Below are 23926 nucleotides of genomic sequence, written 5' to 3'. Positions count from 1 at the left end.
CAGGAGATGGTTAGATCAGCAAGCAAGTGGAGACAGCCCTGGCTACTCTCTCATCATTGGTCTTTTGTGGGGGCAGAGGGGAAAGTGACACCTGGTAATGCATACCTGCTTTCACTTGTTCTGTTTGGTGAATTTCTTTGCCTTTTGTCTCTAGTAAGGGATGGTTTTCCCCAAAGTTTACATTTCTATCATCCCTAAATCCCTAGCCTTTCATATTAACTGATGCCTTCTGAGAACTTTGGAAAGAATTTCATTTCAACATAAAAGCTGAAGAATTACAGGTTGTGTATCCAGCCCTGCATGCAATCAAATTTAAGGTTGTGCACTGACATAGACAACTTTGAGGTGTCCCCCACATCTAAAAGAGATTACAAACTGAGTCCCAGCACAACCAGATCTGATCATGACTTTTCTGCAGTTCTTCCCAAGCTAGCAAGTTCATTGCAAATCATTGAGAAATGATGCAAATATAGTTAATTCTACAACTTATTGGTTGAAAATTCACGTTGTTCTGTTGACCAACATGCAGCTAATAAAAATATACAACATTTATCCTAGTGGTGATCTTTAGAAGCAATGGGGAGGGGTGTGTGTGGGGCAACACACTCAAACAGTTAAGAACACAAGTACTTTTACTAGTGGCGTAGTCTCACTGAAATAAAGCACACTAAAATGGGCATGTTCCAACATGATCCAGTTGATAGCTTTTGTAACATTATTGTATTTTTCCTCTCTGTTCACTTAGTATACCGTATAAAGTACAGACCTGACTTTTATTCAGTTGGCATAGAAATTGGCAGTGCAACTAAAAAGGACTGCAGCTAAAATACACTCTGTATTTTATTGCTAGAAAGTTTATTACAAGAAAACAGACAAAACCAAGAATTTTCTAGAATGGGGAAGGTAGATATTCTGAGCAAACTGCCTGCCGCATTCTTTACTGGCATAACTTGAGGAGCATTTTGCTTAGGGGGAAAGGCAAAGTTAGTCCTTTTTCCTATGGAATGAAACTGTTGCAGACGGTGAAGTGTTACAGGGAGAGACTGCATTTTGAAAGTTAAGGTATTGAGGGTTAAAGATTCCTACTTTAAAATGATTCAGGAGTTAGTACAGATACTTATGCACCTTTTACCAGTGCTTCTTTTTCCTTACAACCATGGATTAAGCAAAAGTACTGACTAAAGCAAAATACACTAATCATGTTAGTGCACAGTATCCATATGTTGTTACAAAACCGTGTAACCATCAGTTTTAAAAGTCACAGTTGAGGTGTGCCTTAATGGGAGGGCATGGGTGGATCTCAAAAGGGCAAGTGTTGAAGTACATTAGAAAAGGATACATATCTATATATATATATATATATCATTGTGCAAGAGTATCCAAGTCCATACAAAAACTTTAGACTGAGAAAGAATAATCTCATAAGCATAATAATACTGATCAAATGTAATTTGGCAAGTAAATATCAAAGAATGCGTTAATAATACATTAATTAAGATATTATCAAATTGTTAGCAGCTTAATATCATAGGCATCCTTTTCTAGACATAGTAAATGCATTTATCTTAAAATCAATTATCTATGTGTCTAATAATTAATCTCTTCAACTTTGATGTATTATTGAAGTAGAGATGTGATTATTCAGATACTATGATAGAAGACACATTGCAAAGTAGAAGTAAAACCAGTCTTAACAACACTTTCAAAAGTTCTGATGTTAGAGGGGTTTGCAGGGCTTCAGGGAAGTTATACTTGATCACAGTTCATTGCAGGTTCAGACCTAAAATCAGCTAAGATGTGGATTTTGGTATGGAGAGGTTGTAAATTTTGCCAGTTTGAAGACAATACCATCAGAACATGATTTGGTCGGGTAAGTGTTTGAGCCTTGAGGAGAGCAAATGGGTTTTTAGATATATTCTGAGTAATATTCATCGCTACATTGTTGGTCATTGAGATGAGCTAAACAGAGGAAAGGAAGACTGGAATAAAATGTGATTCTGCAAATGTTAATTTACCATCATAACTTGAAATGAAGGGGCACTTTCATGGAGCATGTGAATGCAGAATGAGCACACAAGTCTGGCTGAGGATTTAAAGCACAGATAAGGATGCATGAAAGAAGAAATAGATGGGTAAAGATGAAATACATGGTCCATTAAGCACTTGTGCCGGTTAGGAAATTGCTTCTGGAAGGAGTAAGAAAGTCAGTGTAAAGAAGAAATCTGAGACACAAGAGGAGACATACAGAGACTGGCACACTACAGAGATGTATATAGCAGCAGTTGTAAATGTTTGAAGGACAAATATGTTTTCATTTACCTTACTAACATTACTATGTAAAAATCTCAGTATATGGGAGAAGTTCAGGTAATGGGAATTATGGAGATACGTAATACAAGGGATCTTTTAAACTGAAAAACCCAAACAAGAAAAGAACTTTCATACTTGCTGTGCCTAGAAAAGGAAAGAGCAGAATGTTACACAAATTTCTTGGTCTTTTTAATGTTCCAATTACAGAACAAAACAGTCTTGCTTTATTTAAATAGAAATGAGGTCAAAATATTCTGTTAAGGTTCAGGATTTGTTTGCAGTATTTAACCTGATTACCAAAAATACATGCTGGAAAGATGGGGGTTTGACTTTTTAAACAGATGAAATTTGTTAAGTCACTGTTCATGTGAACAATTTAAGTAAAGGAAAAGCACAAGCATTCATAGAAACATGCCTTTACTAGGTTAACCTGCTGCAAAGAGCAGTTGTACATGCTTTTTCATCATTTGTTAAATACCAGTGCTGATCTATAACAAAACAGGTTTTTCTTAATTCATAGCAGCATTTACCCATCTGTTGTAACTCTGTTAGGCACATTGTGACTGGAATTACATCCAAAAGAAGGTCCTCCAAAGCTGTTGCATTCCAAGGAGAAATGCATGTGAGACTAAAGAAAAACAAAGGAAAAGGAGAAACCCGAGAGATGTAGCTCAAATATTATTCTAGAATACAGTACTGTAAGTATATTAGTTTGAGGCTTCAGCTGCTCAGTTTAGGTGATAGTCTTGCTTGCTCACCTGTTGGGTGTTGCATCCTCTGCAGTATGTGAGAAAAAGCATGGAATATCTATTGTAGAGTAGCTGTTCAGCATTAGCTTCTACGTTGGGATCTCTTTACAACTTTAAAATGCAGGAAAAAGAAGAGTTCAGCAGAGAAGGAGGAGAGCGCACAGGGAAGATAATGCCGAACAGTTGGTGTGGAAGGTTTGGGTATTGGGGTTTTTTGTTTGTTTTGGGTGGGTTTTTTTGCTTTAAATTACATTTCACTATATACACGATCCCCTATTCTACTGCAGAATGAAAAGTAAGTGTAGAATAGTTTCAGTCCAACAGGTATTGTTTCGTGCTTACTGTAACCTGAAGTAAAAGCATATGATAGCATTAGACCTATCCAGTTTGAACCCCAAAACTTGTAGAGCAGCACTGAACCCTAGGCAAAGAAGTGCACTTAGCTTGCGTAAGTGGAAGTGAGATAATGCTTTGGGGCAAAGTGGTTTGTAGTTTAATTTAACAGACTGTTAAAGCCTGTAGCATTTCTATTCACCTATGCATATATGGTATTGAGCTGTTCTGACTAATTGGAATGTCTTGCACAGGATGAAGGGGTGAGGATATGACCATAACTGCCCACCTGGACTCTAGGGATGGTTGAAGTTGCTCCTGAATTGCTTCATCATACAGCACAGCGCTCAGTCAAACCAACACTGATTTTGTTCTGCCTCAATGACAAGAGGGAGCTGCTTCATGATCACATAGCCCTCCACACAGTGGATGAACTGTCATCTTGACTGGTGTCCCGGTACTACAGATCCCCTCTGCCCCCTGTCAGCCAGAGCACCTGTGAACTCTGTGACAAAAAGCTGGTTTGCTTTACATAGATCAGTTTATGTGAGGAACCTGAACTACGAACAGTTCCTGTTTTCCTAATAAAAATCATCAGTTTGAGAGCTGGCTGCAGTAAAGCTGCAAACACCTTCATGGATACTCTAGTCAGAGTATAAATGTTATGGTCTGGCACCTCACGGATAGTTGGTGGGTGCAGGAAGCACAGAGCAGCCTGCAGCTCTCAAAAGTCATTTCCAGGACAGATGATTTTCAAGCACCACTTTTAGCTCCAGATCTTGAGAACTGAACTGTACTTCAAAGGGCTACCCCCTGAGCTGCACAGCCTGATGTGACTGAATGAAGCAGCTTAATGTTTATAGTTTCTTTCTTCAGGTTTGTTATTATCCTTGGATAGAAGGTATTGCCAGTCCACAGCCCTACTTCATACGGGTGCAAAGAAAGATGCGAAAATTTTAACAACTACTTTGTATAATTTCCTAAGAGAAACTGTTTATTCTTTTTTGTCATACTTGAGATTTGATATTCTATTGAGAAACATCATTTGGAAATTAGCACCTGGGCTTTCTGTGCCAACACTTACTTCTTTTGGCAATTTCTCTCTGAGCAGGTACAATATTTGTGCGGCAGGAGACCACAGATGATTGAAAAATGGCCCTGTAGCAGGTCTGATTCAATAAAAGTAAGGTTTGATATAGATCATGTTTGACTACTTGATAGATAGGTATGACTAGGAAATTTATTCATATCTTCACCACTGAAAGCATTCATTCTTAATTGTCTTATATTTCAGAATGTTGGAGGCATCAGAAGCTAAGAATTTTTTTCCTTGTGACTCATGGGAACTAAAATAAGTATCCTGATATTGATTGAGACTTTAAAAATCTTCACACCCACAGTTTATCAGTCTTCATCTTTTATTTTCTGCTCAGCAGATACAAACCAAAGATAGCAACTGATCAATCACATATGATTCAGCAGATTGGTGCAGTTGTCCTTGAATTTGGTCATTTTTTTAATCTAAAGGCATTAATTTCTTTAGAATATCCTTGATATTCTGCTTCCTCCAGCCCATTGCCTCATCTCCCTTGTTCTGGGTGCATCTTTCTACCAGGCAGATTTTTCATGTCTCAACCATGTCTTTATTCCTGTTAATATGCCATTTAGAGGAAGAATTGTCAGATATTAGTCCTTCTTCTCTTTGTTAGACTTCAGATGATTGCTCTTACAGTGGGATTATAGCTGTGTGAGCTGATTACCTGCATAGCTGCAGTTTTGTTTCCTGCTTTTACAAGAGGTAAGTACATTGCTTTGTGTGGTGCTGAGTCCCCAAGGCCTCTGATATATCTGTATCTAGTTCCTATACATCTTTGGACCAGTTGGGTACAATGGCAAAATCCCCTCCTGTACATCAGGTGAGGTCTTAACCTGGCCATTGAAGACAAGAGCTAATAGTGTTCAGCACAGGTAAGCAACAGGACCAATGATGAAGGATGAAGATGAAGGATGACCTTCACCAAAAGAATCTGTTATGGGGTTGAAAAAGGTAATAGATGCCTGTTCAAATTATCCTGACTTGTGAAAACAATGAGCAGTCTTTCTGTTCAAAACTTCACCAATGACTCAGTCAGTTCCTATTTTGTCAAAGATGTTTGCCCAGAACAATACCTGATGGTGCAGTGTCACTTTTTTTGGTTTTTTTTTCCAAATGATGCTGAATCATTATAGCAGACAGGATATCTACAAAATCAGCACATCATTTGAAATTCATATTCCCTTCAAAATCTGCCAGTAGCCTTGCTTTTTCTTATGGTATCAGTTTTTCCAGGTATGGTGGCTAAGATTTCACAGGAGCAAAGTGGAAACAAATTTGTTGCTTGTATGTCATCATCGCATTTCAGTTACTCAAAACATTCTGATAAGTAGGAATTTTACAGAATACAAGCAACAGAAAATATGCCTTTTGAGTAATTCCGTGGTCAAAACTATGATGTTCTAGACTTTGTGGGGGTTGTATTCATAATGCAGTTTTTAGAACTTAATACAAATTCCTAGGTGATGCTAACAACACTATTAAAAGATGCTGGAACTCTGAAATTTAGAACAAGGTCACTGGCAGCCTCTAATGAGACCATCTTCTTAATACAAGGCTAATTATTTCTTAATGGAACAGTCTGTGATAATAATCACCATGCTTTTATATTGAAAAGAAAGAGAGCATGCAGGAGTTGAAATAACATTTAGCAGCTCAGCAATGTCACAGAAACAAAAGCAGCTAATTTAGATATGTTTGTTGATTTCCTGTCCACTAGATAATAGCAAACATTTTTGTACGCTATTTTATGTCATTCATTATTTAAATAGCCTGATGTTATTGTTGTTGGCATGCTGTACAAGTGGAACTCAAGAGAAAGTGCTTGATTTTTTCTTGATCTTAAAAAATATATAGATTGGAGGAAACTGGAAGAAACAGTTTAATGGTAGATGATACTTCCACAAACAACTTCTCTTTTGACAAAGCAGCTGAGGTCTGATATTCTTTCTGCAGTCTAGGAATCAAAATTAATTTAAGTTTAAAGCAAGAGTAAGAATGGGCTCTGGTGCCTGGTAGTTGCTAGCTCCACCATATTTTAAATTTCTGTAGTTCTGTCTAAACTCATAGGCCTGGGTACCATTCCTAAAAGTCTCTGCGTTTCATCAAGCCTATGTGCCAAATCATTGCTACAGAGTATACACTTTTATTAAGGGTAAAGAGCCCTAAAGTACAAGTAAAATCTGTGTTAGTTAGAAAACGGATGGTGTTATTTTTTTTCCCAGGATCTGTCTGGGATTTATGTCTGATAAATCTTTCTGATAACAGGTTTCTTATTTTTAACTTTTAGTCAATAACTTAGGTGTGTTGAACAAAGATAATAATTGCTGAATTGCACTGCAACTTTAACTTTCCTATTCTTCACCAAGCAATTCAACTGAATGTAGAGACAGGAATTAATTAACCAAATACTTAATATCATGGGCCCACTATCCTTACCTGGTAATAAACTTTAATTTATAGAGCTAAAATTAAGATGGGGAAGCAAAGTTTTGCATTGCCAAAGATCTAGAAATTGTTGCTGCTACTTGGTAATTTGAAACAAAAGTCCAGGAATTAATTTATTGGCTTTTTACTTTAGAGAAGTCTTATTTCAAGTGAGCTAACTGCTCCTTTGTTGACTTACATTTTCAATTGTATTGCATTGTTTGCCTTACACTAAAACAGTTTGGACTATAATAGGAAAAAAAAAATTCTTTTGGGAGCCTCAGGGAAGTTATATCTGTGCTCATGAGGTTTCTCAAAAAGCAAAACATTTAAAAAAGCATATTAAGTAGTGACAGCTTAAAGAAAAAAGTCTGACATTATACAGTGAAATATCTCAGTCAAGAAGTAAGACATACATGCTTCTGTTAAACATTGACTTTGCTTTTGAAACAAATAAGCTGTTCCAGGAAGCGTGTTAATTTGACAAGCTTCTAGGAATGCAATAAAAGTATATTTTGAACTATATTGAGATTTTCATTCTTCAAATACTTTGTTACTATGTCTTTTGGGTCTCTGTACACAAGACATAATATTTATGCAGTGTGTGACGATGTACCTAGTCCTAACTTGCCGGGCATTGAATCTATCATCTAAAATGCACTTATGCCTCATTATTTACTTTCTAAATCACCTGCTGCATGTATTTAGCAGATGAATCTGCAAGTCATGGGGCTATGCATGCCAGTCGTTATTCAAATGAATGGTACTCTGCAAAATAATGGTAGGTCTATTTTTCCCTTTAAAATCTACTCAGATTGACATTTTCTGATATTAGTGATAAAATCTGGGTTTACTCCTTTGTCCCCACAATTTAATACAGTTTAGGTGTGATAGCTTATGGGTGTTAGGTATGTGACAGAGGTAGATTCTTCTCCTGTTTACACATCACTAAGACTATCTGTGAAATCACTTGTCACTGCCATGAAAATTTGTTGAAGGAAACAGTGTTGAGCTGGTATTTCTTAGGCATATTTGCAGAATGATGGGATTATAAAATGTGAGCAATGGCCTACCTTTTCTAAATGAATGACATGTGGAAGAAGTAACTGGGTATTCCAGAGCTGGTTTGTAATATAACTGTTGTAATATAAATTGAAATAAAATTGTGTATAAGACCTTGTTACAAAAATGTAGTGCCTCTTTCATTGCCTTCTAATACTTTTGTGTAAATATAAACTTTCACAAGGAGGAATGTAAAGTCACTTATTTGACTTCAGCTTTGCTTTAATGTGGCCTCAACCACCTGGAAGGCAGGACCTTAGACTGTAACAGCAAAATCCTGCATTCTGGGCAAAAGACAGGTTTTTAAGCCCTGTTGTGAACTCTGCCATGGTTCAAGTGCAGTAGTCTTCTTAAACCTCGAAATATTTGATAACAGCCATGCTCAGCCTTTCTGAAGAATGGGCCAAGGGGTCTCCTTGGAACAAGCCAATTGCTATAATTATCTCTGTCAGTCTTGACCTAATACAAGTGCATGTGCTTGTTGCATATGCCTAGTTGGGTGTCCATCTTGTCGTGGATCTTTGGGAAGGAGGTGGCTATGAATAGTCTGCAAGCTGCTAGAGCAAGTCATCAGCTATATCAGCTGCTTAATGATGACAGCAGTTTTGGGAAAGAGGGCAGCAGGGAGTGAGTCACAGGCTTAATGAAGTGGTCTGTGTGGTCATCTTCCCCTTTGAGATACTTGAAATGAAAACAGTGATTGATTGAACAAGTTAAAGTAAAGAGAAATCCTCTCTGAAACCACTACCCCAACCACTAGTTGTTATCTATGTCTTTGGCACTAATTTTGAAAATTCTTGATCTTCTAAAAGTTGCACGTGGCCCGTACGGTATTGCCCATAATGACAATGCTGTTATCAGCACTAGTGTTGTGGGTCAGGTGGAGAACAGGTATGGCAGAGGAGTGATGAAGGGGAAAGTTCACCCTTAGGAAGATGCAGTGAAGAGGAGGCTGTACTTCTGGGAGTGGAAACATAAGACTGAGCCCTATGCACGAGTTGCTGGGGCAGGTCTCCTTCAGTAGCCTTCACTGGAGATGGTACCCAGCCAGCGTGAGCACAACTGTATAATAACGCTTCATTTCCCTCGTGCGCTATAGCACCTCCCCCCCTCCTCCTTATCTTCTCTTCCTCCATGTACCCTAAGGCTCAGCAGCTGGCTGCTATGGCCTTGCACAGTCAGAAGCCCTCCTTCCCGTGGGAATGGCTGTGCTGCATGGAGCACCACCACACCGAGACCCCGAGGCAGCTGCTGCGCGACGTTGCTCCCAACCCAACAGCAATACAATTGCATTGGTGTGGCATTCACCTCCCCTAGTTCCTCTGAGGCGAGTTCTTCGTAATTATCTCTCCGTAATTATTTCCTTCTCTGGTGTGGCAGTAGGGAGGCACACGCTGCCCCAAACACCACAGGAGGAGTTACGCGTTCCCTTCTGCCACCGTATGCCTGGCACTTGTGGAAAGTCCAGAGCAACAGTGAGAGGGAGGGAGGGCAGGAAAGGACCCAAAGGTGTGTTCCTTCAACACCTCCTGCCTGACACTTGAGCCCTGGTTTGACGATGGTCAAGTGTCACAGGGGACTAAGTTACAGGGTGAATCAAGCTCTATATTTAGGAAGAACAACTGGAAGCTATGACAGGAATGCCCTTTTACACTTCGCTTCTCAGCTGAGTCCCACTCCAGCCTGGAGCAGCTCTCAGTGCCGTCCAGGCTGAAAGCATTGGAGCTATTTCAGACACATTAAAAGGATCGCAGTCAATACCTCAGCTGGTGGAAGAAGGTACCTCTTTCAGCATCGAAAGGAGGTGCACATACTCACTTGACGGTTTGGAGCTTTTCTTATATAAGTAAGCTAATCTTGAAGGGGTCAGTTAAAAACTTGAAAGACCCTTATGAAAACTGTTTAATGCAAGGTGACTACGATAGTTGTGGGTTTCTGCTTATTTTAATGTCTCATACAGCGTATCAGCATATTCAGAACAGATTGTTATAATTATCGCTTCGTAGTCTGTGGAGATCTTTAAAGATTTAATACAGAAAGTCAGTTAAATACCTAGTGACTCATAAGAAGTGTAACTGTATTAGCTCGAATGCTGTAGTACATAGGCATGCTGATTGTTTTCTATATGTTTGTTATAGTCAGTGAAATATTACGTGGGGATTTTGATGGTAAGAGGTGTTCTTTCACTGTAAGCTTAGCAGGTAACTGTAGGGGAGGCAACTGCATTACAGAAACCGTGATTGCATTTGCCTAGAGCATGTAGTAAGTTTCTGTGTGACAGGCTGGAAGCTGCAAATCAGGGGATTCTTGTCTTTCTTTGCACTAGCTGGGTCTCACAGTAGTGTAGTTCCTGTCAAAGCCTTTTAATAAGATAATACACTGCAGTTCTGTGTCCGAAATGCCCGTTGTGCTTGGTGCCGTGAGTGCAGCAGGGAGAAAGGGCAGCTTCCAGCTGGGGCAGGGGGAGGGCTTTTTCTCTTGTCCCTGTGCTACTGTACATCTCTTGTGCAGATTACAGCAGATGGCATTATGATATTGTATTTAAAGCAAATTGAATAAGCCAGCTTATTATCTTGCTGCAGCCCTGTCAGAAATTATTTTTAGCAGAGGGACAGAAGACAGGTCCTTTGTTTTACAAAGTTTCTTTTCAAAACACTCATTTATTTCACTGTAGTAGTCCTGTATTTCACAAGTAGTCCCATTCATGAGTACTTTCATGCGAAGCAAGGGGATTTGCAGGGGAAGTCTGGCATAAAACAACTCCAAACTGGACTAATGTTGCCGTTGCTTTCTAAGTTTGGCTCAGCATGCGTCCCATAGAAGGGAAAAGGTAAGTTGTGGGGAGGCCAAAAAGGTGCTGGGGAGCACAGGCTGCGTGCGCCTGCCTTTCTCTGGCTGCACGCATATGAAATCCTGCTGTGGAAATGAGGGTGAAGAGGGATTTTTTTCAAGTTTGCAGAGCTGATTGGAATGCCAGAAGTAACTTAATATGAGTGCAGCACTCCTGACTGTCTCGCTGAGATGTGTGGCAAAAGAACCAAGGAATATGTAAAAATGATCTAATCACTTCAAGTAATAGATGTATCTGTAATCTGAGGCTTCTTTTCCTGTGGTTGATGGTCAGTGTTGCTCTGGAGGGAAACTCAGGGAAGGGAGGGAAGGGGAGAGAGCCAGAGAAGATTGTCTATTTTTACTCAGTAACGTGCTGTTGTCCTGATTTCCCTGGCAGTAATGAGGACAGCACGAACTGGTAGGAAAATCACCTCCTCCGAAAGCAGTCCTACACAATTGTATCATGCATCTGTCTTTAGGAACCAGTGTCTGATTGCAATCAATTTGAACGCAGACTTCTTGTGAACCCAGAGCACCTCACTGAGGAGCTCTATCGCTGCGCTTGTTTTAAAGTTGAGATTCAGTGTAAATCCTTACCCATTTAGCTCTAGGTGGCCCAAGAAGTATATATCGGTGTTTTTGCAATGCACTGGCATGCGAGATGGAGAAGTACATCAGCATGAATTTCTTTGTGACAGTGGTTAGAAAGTAGATCCATTTTATGTTAATTTCCTGTGCTTTTGTTTCCATTTTTCGTTCTGATTAGAAAGAGGAGAAGATGATAAGAAAAATTAATTAAACTTTCCTGTATTATGAGTCCTATCTTTCCAATAAACTGGAGGATTGTTTTGTATTCATCTTTGGAATACAACCACTCATTCACAGCACAGTTATTTCTTGGCATAGTGAAGATTTTCAAAAAGGAAGGAGAGAGAGAGAGCTCGGTTAATCCTTTTGGCTTTTTGAAATCTGTGCAAATTTTGTCATCAACTTCAGTGGCTGAGATTTCACTCCCCAAAGTGAATTCTAAAGTTTTTAAAACTACCTCTGGTTTTAAGATTGTAAATATAAATATAAAACCACAATATAAAACTCACTGGAAGCCTGCTGGTTTAATTTTGCATGATGGTGGTGTGGGTTTTTTCTGATTTATTAATCAGTAGAATCAGTTTAAACCCAAAGCAGCCTATGAAGATGATGTCCTCCGAGTTAAGCCTGCGTTGGTTGGAAGCGCTCTTTACAGCTGAGAGTGCGATCAGAGGGAGACCTCTAACGGCAGGTCATTTTTACTGTAAGTTCTGCTCAGCATTCTACACAGATTTAAAGCTACATGAGAATATGCAAGCGCAAGTCTTCCACGAAGCTCCAGTGATACAATTTCAGGCTGATATTCCAAGCTGAAGCCAACCTACAACTCGTCTATACTTTTCTTTGGTACCGCCTCCATGTGACCGTTACACTCTTTGCAGTACCAAAACCTTTGACCCACTTTTGATTTCTCAGTATATTTCTACTATTCTCTTCTGCATCATTTATTACTTTTCTCAATATTTTCCTTCTCATTTCAGGTTACATTTAGTAGCAAAAATATGCTGTAGATTGATTGTGATCAATGAGTTCTCTGGTGAAATAATTTCTCATCTTTTAGTATTACTAAGTTATTACTATTACTAAAGTATTACTTTTTTTTGGTTTATAATGGTTAAATAACCAGGCTTTGATGAAGGTCTAGGCCAGTTAAAATCTTAATTCTCATTGAAAGAATAAAAGGCTGAGACAATGTTTCAATTAATCTGATAATAACATTTCTTGCCTTTTTTTTTTTTTTAACCTTTACAGAATCTTTTGATTTTGGTGTATTTCCTGTTGTTATTGTATATTAATACTGCATCAGTTCGTATTTCTCCACGTACATAAAACTAGAGGGAAAACTCTGTCCTTTTTAATTTTATTTCTAAAGAAAATTGATTAATCCAATGCTCTATAACTTTGAGGAGAAGCTACTTTGTGCCCTCGATTGTCAAAGAGGACTTTAGAGTTTGACCATCTTGATCATTTTCAGTCTATAGGCATTAAGGTTTTGCAAGGATTTGTGAGTCAGAAAATGGTTATGTCTGCATTTACCAATGTTTTATAGCAAGTTATGCTTTATTTGAAAGAAGGTTTAAACTGAGAGTTCTAATAATTTCCTCATATATACTGTGACAGAGATAATCACACATTGTTTATCCACAAATGCTTCCCTTAATTCTTACTCATTTTATAATGCCGTGAAGGTTTGAGAGATTCCTTATCTCTATTCATTGTTATTTTTAATGTGAAAGAGATAGCTCCATTTGTGGCTATGAAACATTAATTGGAGAAGCTCAGGTGTTCTGTCTCCTTCTGGTATTCAGAAGGAATAACTAAGCAACTCTGAAACTGAGATGGAAACAGGAGCTGGGCAGATGAAATGGATGCCTGTCAAGAGGCAGCATGGGCTAAGTTCTAGCTTATCTCACTTAGCTATCAGAATGTCAGAGCTGGTAACACTTTCCCATTTTGCTTGCAGGGATAAGCCTCTGTCTTAAAAATGTCAAAACAGCCAGCGTCACATGTCAAAGCCATTCAGGTAAGAGACAGTATTTACATTTCTAATATAATAAAATAATAAATCTCAACCTCCAGTGCTTGGCAAACTGCACTTTTACTCAGACAAAACACCACAGAAGTGCTAACTGGAGATTATTCCTTGAAAGTGAAAAGCTTGGTAGACATGAAAGTACTGAAAAAGTTTGACCTGAAGAGTGTCTTATGATCTGGGCTGATAAAAAACTGGATCAGGTGGGATGGTTAATCTCTTGCTTGCATGGTCTTTCCAGTGTTAGGTTATGGCTGTTGGCGGATCAGCTAAGGAAAACACAGTGATACATCTTTATAACTGATCAGTATTATGAGTAAAACTAATTCTTGCAACTGTTAGATTTCCCACAGGGTTAATATAATGCTGAAAGAATTATAGGTTAAAAAGAAGGGATAGGTATTTTGAAAATTTTCACATGTGCATTCCTTCAGGAAAAAAACCCTACAACTTTGAATATTTGTTTAAGAAGCATTTTATTTAAAAACCAAATGAGAAAAATGTTGATGTTTTAATTTAAGAAATTCTTCTGTGTCACATACCTCCTCAAATGTTATATGCTTATAAGGATGAAATTGGTTGTTACATACTTGTAAAAGAAACAGCTGGAGAATTATCCCAACATCATAATAAAGTTGCCTCACAAAGAATGTATTTAGCTCATGCTATCATTGATTCTTGTGAAAAGGTCAGAATGCATCCTGAACTGCAGATTTTTTCAGATATTTCATATATTTTTTTAAAGTGCACTTGCAATGGAATTTTACCATGAGTTTAGGTTCCCTTGGGATTATGTAAGAAACACAAAATGGAATTTCTGAAGTCTGAGCTGTCCTCTGTTTCCTCAGGAAAATTCTAGCTCAATGGATTGGAGTGTCAAGAAGATTAATTTCCCAGTGGCTAGACAGCATACTGAAGTTGCAAGACACTGAAAAATGCTAATTCTCTTTATCATCATCAACTCTACTGCAACAGGCATATAAACTACTGCACTTCAGTTGAAATTAGCAGAAGTTTGGTATTGATGTCACTCTGTTCAAATTTTCATCCCTTTTTTACAGTGACTATGGAAATGTTTGTATGATTAATGAAAAAAGGTAGATAATTTATAGGTCCAAATTATTGACATTTTACATTTAAGCTCCATTGACACAAACAAACATTTTTTAAGGAGTGAATTTGGTTTACTTTTTTCTGTAATGTAAAGAAGTAGTTATAGGCTCCTTTTTATTTTTATGACGAGTTTCCAACTTTTAGATGTAAAAAAATTCTTCCAATTTTTCCATTTTAAAAGTCCCGTAAGTTCAATATTTCAAGAAACTTTAATTTTTGCAAAGGTAATTTGATTCATGAGAAAAATTACAGCACAAACTTTAAATCTATTAAACTTTGTGTCAAAGGTTGCTCCAGCAGGGAGACTTGTGCTTGGACTGATACCTATTACACCTTGAGCACTCTAAGAATCATGACTCAAAATGTCACATTACTTTTATACGTTGTGATTCATGTATTATAATCCCTTGCTATTATGTGCTATAATAGTAGGACAGGCATCCCCTGGAGAATGTACATCATGCTGCAGCAATGGAAATTTAACGATACTTTACTAACTGAAGTATTTCATGGTACTCTTTGTCAGAAATGGCTTCTTTCTGACTGTACAAGATGTATGTTAAAATCACTTGCCAACAGCCACTAAATACAGATGTGGGAGACTTAAAGGTAGCGACTGGTTCCCAAGAGTAGTTCAGGGTGATAGAGGACCAAAGTACTGTTAATTCCTGATAACATTCATTGCTGGCTTCCTCCTCTCAGCGTGTAAAAGACTGTGTACAGCTCTGGCTGAAAATTATTCTACCCACAAGTGCCACTCTTGGCTTTCCCCAGAGATAAAGGCGAAGGGTTTCCTATTATTATTATTTTTTCTGAATTTCATTCAGTTTTCTCTGTAGTTCCTTTATTATTTTTTTAAACTGAAATTGTTTATACTAAAGTGGCTTTACAGCTTATTCAGCCATCCTTCTGGAGAGCTAGGAATGGCTGTGATGCTGTGAAGAATTTATCCATAACAGTCCTCAACTCGTACATGGATGCATGAGTTGTACCCTAATTGGGATGCCCTGTCTCTATTAAACAGAAAAAATAACACAAACAAATCTTTAAATACCAGTTAAATGGAGTCAAACTGCAATATATGTTGGATGCCATGCCTACAGTTATTTTTCCTTCGGTCTGTTCAGGAAGACCTTAGTAGAGTACATCAGTACGCATACTTACTCATTATGAAAACTGCAATGACATCCAAAACACAGTAGGCACTTTCCAAAACCAAAAGAAGATGCAAACCCAATAGTTTTAATAATTACTATGATTAAAAATAATAATTACACCTAGAAAGTCTGTGTAAAGTAATTATAGTCTGGGAGTTCAGGAGTTTGGAACAAAAACCCTCCTGTTTAACATTTTACTGGAGGGAGAGCAGGCAAGAAAGAGGTCAGTGAGACTCGTATCTCCACCCCAGCAGACAGGTGACAAGAGCCATGAAATGTATTTTTAATACAAGATAGCAAACTTGTGCTGATAGCAGCACAGCAGAGTCCTTGCAGAGCTACACTAGCTTATAGAATTTGGTCCACCCATTACACGGCTGCTTGTCTGCAGGAAGGGGCCAGCGGCGGATTAAGAGGGAGATTTACAGCTCAGGACTTTGGTACCGCTGGTCAGGAACTGTATGGAAATCAGTCATACTTTCCTTTCATAGTAGAAATAATTGAATGTGTGGTATGTGTTATCAGACCTAGACAACGTGAAGCTATGTCTTACAGGCTGCTCATTTTACCAAATTAATATTTCATGTCTGTGTACATCTTGTCCAAACTCTGATGTGAACATACTTATTGCAGATAAAATAGTACAAACTGCTTTTGTGTGACACAGATTACTGTGAAAATGCTCAAGTAGACCAAAGAGCAGTTTGTTTAATTAACAATCTGGCACTTAATGGTTCATTTTTGTTTCCTGAACCATTTTTAGTCACAGTTGGTCTGTCATTCACAGTAGGAAACACAAGGGCTGGGCATCAGGCTTGCCACACTGTGCTGTGCCCTGGGTGGCTGTGGGAGGCTGGTGTCTGCGAGGGGCAGGGATGCCTGAGTTTAAAATGAGCACCAAGAGGAGAGAGAACCCTTAATGTTTCAGATCTGCAAACCTGTATGACCACGCTAGCTGTAAAGTACAGAGAAGTTTCAAATTCCGAAAAAAGAAGCTGTCTGAAAGTACCGGAGCCTGGCGGGGAAGATGCTTAAAGTTAAAAATAGCAGAGCTGTTTTTTTCCACCCATAAATGAAATAACAGGTTAAGTACCGTGAGGCTGAAAATGCCCTGTCTCCTGGGAACTTAGGAGGTGTAGATGAAAGGTTTTTCACTATATCTAAACTAATGCTCAGTGAAAAACCTTTGTGAAATGAATGCCCGGTTGTCTATAAACTACATGGCCCTGTGGACATTTGCCAGCCCCACTGAAATGGCAACATCACCTTGGAAAAATAGCATAATGGGAAACAGATAGGTAGTATACAGGGAAAGGTGCTTATTTCTTGGCAAAAGGATTCTTAATTTGCTTGACGTTTGATGACAGCTGTCAGAACAGTTGTTACTGAAAACAGTGGGCTGTTTTCCTGTGGTTGCCCAGCCTGGGGCACAATCTGCAAGACCGCGATTTGAGCAGAAGAATGGGATTATTCATCTTCATTTAATGCAAATCAGTCAGATGGTAAACTACAATAACACAGCTCGCTGTTGGAAGGTTCTCTGCTTCCACTCCATAACATTACCGATTCACCTTCTGGTTTTACCAGTGGGAGTCATGATATTTTGATGACATTTCCTAGGAGCACCTTCTCTTCTGAGATCATGAGATAAGAACAGGCATAAATTGTGCATTTAGTTGATCATGCCATTTGACTTTTAAAATAATCCAGCCATCGGGAAATGGATACATTTTAGCTGTTCTTCCCTAAGCAACATTTTCTGCATTTCTTTTCTCAAAAATCTTTACTTTTAAGGTATCTATTATCAGCCCCACGTGTGTTATAGCTACTGGCTTTCTGCCACAGATAAAAAGTCAGATTGATGCAGTCATGTGGGTATAATTCTGAGGGGAGTTTGCTAAAGCCAGGGGCTAGTGGTCTGTTCGATGTTGGAGCCGGCCCAGCTTGCTCCGACCCGCAAGCCCCCACTGCAGACTGGGCTGGGGCTGCTGGGCAAAACCGAGATGGGGCTGGAAGGTCAAAAAGCCCTTCCTGCCTTTTCCCACAAATTCTCTTGGCAACCCAGGGGCAGATTTCCAGGACTAAGGTGACACATTTGCAGTTTGTAGCACCCGTGGGCAAATTTTGTCTGTAAGATCACATTTGAAACACTCATGGCTTGAGTTGGCTCAGGGCAGGCTTTCCTTCCTAACTGCCTGGGATTAAACGTGATGAGAACTGGTGTCACTGGGGGAAGGACAGCAGTCCGGTGGTGTGGGGGTCATGGTAGAGTTTGGGTGATTTACATTTAAATGCTGATGCTGGCACTCACCTTGTTTGACCTTGATCGAATCAAAGCAGATGCAGATGTCTAAAGACACTTCGGTGTCTAGTGCTCATTTGTTTAAAGTCCAGTGAAACCAGGGAGGCTAAAATGCAGAACTTCAAAAGCTTTCTAGGTAGCTTTGTTTTTTCACTTTCCATCTTTAAAATGGAGATGAAAGCACTTTTCTTTCCCACAGGAGTGCTGTGATGGATGATGCATACACTGAAGGCATAAGTGCTCAGAAACCACAATAATAATGTCTATACACTTGTTCTACCCCTTTTGAGTTTTGCCATTTACCAACTGTATGTTTATTTATCAGTCACTATTATATGCATCATAATTTCCTTCTCACAGGCTAATATTAACATCCCAATGGGAGCATTTCGACCTGGTGCAGGCCACCCTCATAAAAGAAAAGAACTTGCACCTGAAGAAGTGGAGGAGGTAAGAAAAAAACCAGGGGTTTGATTTTTTCCCCAGGAGAATCCCTGCCATTGATGGAAGAAAGCCTTTTAATCAATCTTACAGCATTGCGTACCACTGTGCATCACTTAGGTGCCACAGCTGAACATGCCCTGATCATTCATGGAAATAAATGGCCACCTACTAAGCACTTCTGTCCTGGTTTCAGCTGGGACAGAGTTAATTTCTTCTTAGTAGCTGGTACTGTGTTTTGGATTTGGCTGGCAACAATGTTGATAATATACTGATGTTTTTAGTTATTGCTAGGATATATATATACTAAGTCAAGGACCTTTCAGTTTCTCAGGCCCTGCCAGCGGGAGGGCTGGAGGGGCATGGGAGATTGCGAGGGGACGCCGCCAGGACAGGTGACCTGAACTGGCCAAAGGGACATTCCCTACCATGGGATGTTATGATGAGTATATAAACTGGGGGGGTTTGCTGGGAGCTGCTGCTCAGGGACTGGCTGGGCATCGGTCAGCGGGTGGTGAGCAACCGTATTGTGCATCACTTGAGAGAACTCTTCCCTTTGGATTTCATTCCTCTCCCCTTCTCCCTCCTTTTAATTATAACTGTTGTTATTATTATTATTATTTTATTTCAATTATTAAGTTGTTCTTGCCTCAATCCTCAAGTTTTACTTTCCTTTATGATTCTCCTCCCCATGCCTCCAGGGCAGGGGGAGTAAGTGAGTGGCTGTGAGGTACTTTAGCTACTGGCTGGCATTAAACCATGACAACATCATATATGCATAGTTCTGTTTTTTGATGCCAGGGCACCTATAGGCATTTAAACTGTTTCAAATGTGCATCACTGCTTCAACAGCAGAATCTGTCAGGAAAGAGAGCCAGGATTTCACCAGCAGTATTTATCTAGATGAGAGCTGATGATGGGACACAGCAGGAAAAGTTATAGCAAGGCTTTGGAAGAATATGCTACTACCAGCTGCCCCATGGTGTGATTTATTGTTACAATGTCGGAACAGGTTTTCAAACCTGACACTTTCTGGAATATCTATTGACAAGGAAAAATTGAATGTGAAGACACTTGCAAATTAAAACCAGAAATTGTGAACCCATTTACCTGCATAGTAGTAAAAATACTCCATTTTAGATTGAATTCTGTGTTTTCATGCTTATATTTTACAGAGAGTTTTTAACACTGAGTTTTGAATAGAAGATTCAATTTATACTATAACCAACATTGGTCGCAAAGGTTGTGATTAAACCCAGATATCATATTTTTGGATTATAATAAAGCAACTTATTTACCATGAACTTTTATAATAAGTAAGAACTAAAACTAACGGTGGAGGAGAAGGTAGTGGTAGATACTCCAAACAAGAAAAAAACTCAAGTAAAGATGGATGCTTATGGCTTCCCGGCCTGTTGCCTTATTTTGGTTTTATAAATCCCAACTGAGATCTGGTCCTGCCGGGCCAGACCGCCAATGCTGCTCAGAGCCAAGGGCAGGAAGGTCTTGGCTCGACCCCATACTGCCGGTCTGCCTCTGGCAGGACTCGGCCGGGTGGACTTGCTGCCATGGGGCCGAAGCAAAGCTGCCATGGCTGGGGGGAGCCTTCCCCTCAGGCAGAGCAGAGCTGTGGTGGGCAGGAGGGAGCGGACAGCCACCTCGTTCCAGGCACGCGGTGGCACTGCTGGTGACTCAGCTCCAAACAAGAAGCAGCCAGATTAGTTTTGGACAAATCATCAGCTCCTTCTGCCCTGGGACAGGCACTTAAAATGGTCAACTTTAGTTGTGTGAGAGCTAATTCTTTCTTTTCTGTCTAAAGCAGATTTTTTTTTTCCTGAATTTCGACATACTTAATACAAATAGTGCTCTTTTTACAAAGAACTTTCCTGAACAAATCAAACCCAGGCTGACTTAACTCTTCTTAAGAAGATTTTGTAAAAAAACAAACCCAAGCATACAACGTGACCTTGAACAGATATTGTGGCTTCCTCCCCCTGGAAAGAAATCAAAGCCTATTCTCTCTGCAGTAATTAAACTGGTGAAGGAATGCATGTTATTAAGCAGAAACTAATACAGCATGTGTGAATTTGGTAGTGTTTGAGAAATAAAATAAATTACTAGTACTGATAATTAGATTTGGTTGCGTAATTGAATATTGCTTTGCTTCTCAGCTACGTGAATACTATATATGAGACAGATGTAATGGAATGAAAGTTCTTGGCCCGGGCTTTATAGCCAATATGCAACCAAACCTATGGGAGTAAAGATGCGGAAACAGATCTTGTAATAGGAATAGAATAAAAATGCTACCAGTGGACTTGTTTTTTCAGTTTTCTCGTCTTTTTAATACAGCTTGTGATTCTTCAGAGCAGCTTTGGACAAATACTTTTGTATTTGTAAAAAAAAAAAACAACCCACAAAACTTTTGCTAACGCTGCTTAGCATTTTTCACTATATTTTGAGACCTTGGCAAAGGAGATGAGGGAAATACAGGTGTTACTCAAAAGGATGGTGGAGTCAGATGGGAATGTGTATTTTTGAAGGTCAAAAAAGCGGACATGTTAACATGAAAAGAAATAGGGGGTGGAAATTTCAGAAAATAACTCTTCTTCAGTCAGAGCATTTCCATGCATGTATTTGTTAACTCTTGTCATATATCTAAGTCATCCTTCAGACTCTCTTCAATAAAACTGAAGGCCAAGGTCTGATCCCAGCTGTGCACTGCACACAGAGTGGGTGATATAGGGAGGGGTGCAGTCATAAATAGCACACACCTGAGATTAGAAGGGAAAGCTGACATCAATTTATGGTGCGCAGTCTCCAAAACATGGTCAAAGTTTGCACCATTCGTACTATGAGAGGAATGGTATTGTAGATGACTTGCAGTGGTACTTTTAACACCGAATCTGCTATGTACTGATAAGAACTAAGGGGTTGGGGGAATGGTAATTTTTCCTGATTGTTCAGATTAGCTAGCTGTGCAGGAAAACTGTTGAAGCAAACAATACAAGCTCATGGCATCTTTGACTACTAATTTTGTTTTGTGCATCGTTCCAAACACCTTCTGTATCATTTATTCTCCTGCTCTGCTTTACTACTGTTTTAGGATGTTAGATCATAAAGCTAGACATTAAACAGTATATATAGTAGCTGGGGTTGGATTGCTGGCAGGGATTTTAAATGACCAAAGAGAAACAATAGTATAATGCTATTAATTAGTATTACCAGGTATTAACAAATAGTGTATTACCTAAAAGGTGAGAAAAGATAATACAAGTTTACTAAACCAAGCAATACAATTTGATGTTTCATTTTTCTTATATACGGTGATCTCTACAAAGTTCTTAAAAAACAGATAGGAAGAAAACTGTCATTTTTCTAAAATTCCTTGTTTTTTGTTACTTGGCATTGCAAAAATCTTCTTCCTGATTAGCATGTAGTCCACTAGTCAACAGAAAAAAGAGGGGTTTACTGACCAATATTTGACAGATAACTTTAGAATTTTAAAAATAAAGTCAAATATTAAAAACTGATTGTTCACAATCAATACACCTTTCCTGAAAGGGTGGCTAAAAAAATCTAAATACTGAACTAACTCAGAAAAGCCTATCTGAAGAGGACATTCACAGAGTAAGTAAAAAAGAAGAAATAATTTCATTGTGAAATTATTTACAGTGTCCGCAAAATAGCTGTGAGGCACTACCTTAATTCAAACATAAAAAGACAGAAACCCTTCTGGTCTTGCAACTGAGGTTAAGAAAAATTAAACATCAACTCAAACTGAGCTTGGTTGGAGCTTTTGGGGTCCATAACCTATTATCATAGCTCTTCTCCAGACCTGCACAAGATGACTCGCAACTGTGAGACTCTGAAAGAAATTAGATGATTAAAGTGGTTCTTCTGCTTTTTCCCCCTAGAATACAAAGGAACTGGGAGTTTCTTTAAATGCTTCACCCAGTTGATTTTCTGCTAATGGTCTGGCACTGTAAATTCTTACTCAATTAGCAAAATATCCACATTCCTCGACACTGAGCACCTTCTAATTTTTTTTTCAGTATGTTTTTAGACATTTTATACAACAACCAACAAAATAACCTATCTCTTCCTGCCCTCCCACCCATTTCCATTAGGACTGCATTTAGCATAAAAGCATCCTTTCCTGTTTCTCAAATAACTGACCTATGCTCATGCTTGAGATATTGCTACTGTAGTAATAAGGTCACTGGTATCCTTTTGTGCAGAGTGTTCCTGCTTCGACAGAGGAGGAGAAAGACAAGAAACATCTCCCAGGGGCTAAGAAACTTCCAGGTCCTGCTGTCAACTTGTCAGAGATCCAGAACGTAAAGAGTGAGCTAAAATTTGTCCCAAAAGCTGAACAGTAGCTGGAACAAGCAGGTGAGTAAAAGAGAGGTGCTTTGCATGGCTTGAGGAGAAACAGGCAGATCTAGGAACCTCTTAGTGTCAAAAGATGCCTTTTTAATTACTTCAGGGGACCTGGAATTACACCCCATATTTCAAAGACAAAATATAAAAAGAAAATGTCATAATCCTTGGAATTCTGTTATTTCAAGTGTGGAGCATATAGGAGAGTGTATCTGATGATATGTGGCACCCATCAACAGACCTAACAATAAGTGTGTTCAGCTGTTAGGAATATTGAAGCCAGTTTACAAATACCAGCTTCTTGCTTTGCAAGCACAAGTTCCAGCTTTACAGAATATAGGACTCGTATTTTTACACTCTAACTACAAATAAATGTTTTACAATGCAAATAAATTTATTGCAGTGATGGACAAGTAGGTCAGTGTTTTTAAAAATCTCCTTTGGAACATTAGATATTTGATATAACTTTATTTCTGTAATTCAAAACTGACATGCTAATGGCTCCGTGTATGTGATAACAGAAATGTACCAATGCCACTTGTGGCACCCAGGGACTTGCTGTATATCTATGCGGGGCTCTGAAATATGGTATAGGACCTTGGAGAGATCTGTGCTTCTCTGGAGTGGCAGCTGGAGACCAGGCAGTGACCCTCAGGCACTGCAGACAATACCAGACACCTAAGGGTTGAGCCACTGGTCTATGACGAGCCCCACAACTCATACTTAATCTTGTTTTGCTCAGTGTCCAGATGGAGATCAGTGACAAGTGGTGTCCCCTGGGGGTCTGTACTGGGACCAGTACTGTATCTTCATCAATGACACAGACAGTGGGACCTCAGCAAGTTTGCAGACAACACCAAGCTGAGTGGTGCCGTTGACATGCCTGAGAAGGGATGCCATCCAGAGGGACCTGGACAAGCTCAAGAAGTGGGCCCATGTGAACCTCATGAGGTTCAACAAGGCCAAGTGCAATGTCCTGCACCTGGGCTGGGGCAACCCCTGGTATCACTACAGGCTGTGATGAAGGGGTTGAGAGTGTCACTGAAATTCGGAGTAAGAAAACTCCTTAACACCAAAGTAGTATTAAGAAGCAGGCATTCCTTT

The 23926-nt window shown here is 39.2% G+C and overlaps 1 protein-coding gene across 3 annotated transcripts in view; it reads left to right on the top strand.

The window, feature by feature from the left end:
• Positions 1–9676: 9676 nt before the first annotated feature.
• SMPX (small muscle protein X-linked) overlaps positions 9677–23926 on the top strand; it is a 44338-nt gene continuing 30088 nt past the window's right edge. The window contains exons 1-4 of one of the 3 annotated variants that reach the window (XM_027778935.2): positions 9677–9798; positions 13358–13417; positions 18359–18448; positions 22681–22834. In XM_027778935.2, the coding sequence (XP_027634736.1) occupies positions 13379–13417; positions 18359–18448; positions 22681–22821 (270 nt within the window). In that variant the 5' untranslated portion in view covers positions 9677–9798; positions 13358–13378 and the 3' untranslated portion in view covers positions 22822–22834. Of the gene's footprint in view, positions 9799–10576; positions 10805–13357; positions 13418–18358; positions 18449–22680; positions 22835–23926 lie in introns of those variants that run through there. The other 2 variants (XM_027778936.2, XM_027778934.2) reach the window with 2 other exon arrangements.

The sequence above is a fragment of the Falco peregrinus genome, chromosome 4, assembly GCF_023634155.1.
Source record: "Falco peregrinus isolate bFalPer1 chromosome 4, bFalPer1.pri, whole genome shotgun sequence".
NCBI classification, from domain to species: domain Eukaryota; kingdom Metazoa; phylum Chordata; class Aves; order Falconiformes; family Falconidae; genus Falco; species Falco peregrinus.
This window is presented reverse-complemented; position numbering and strand designations above follow the sequence as displayed.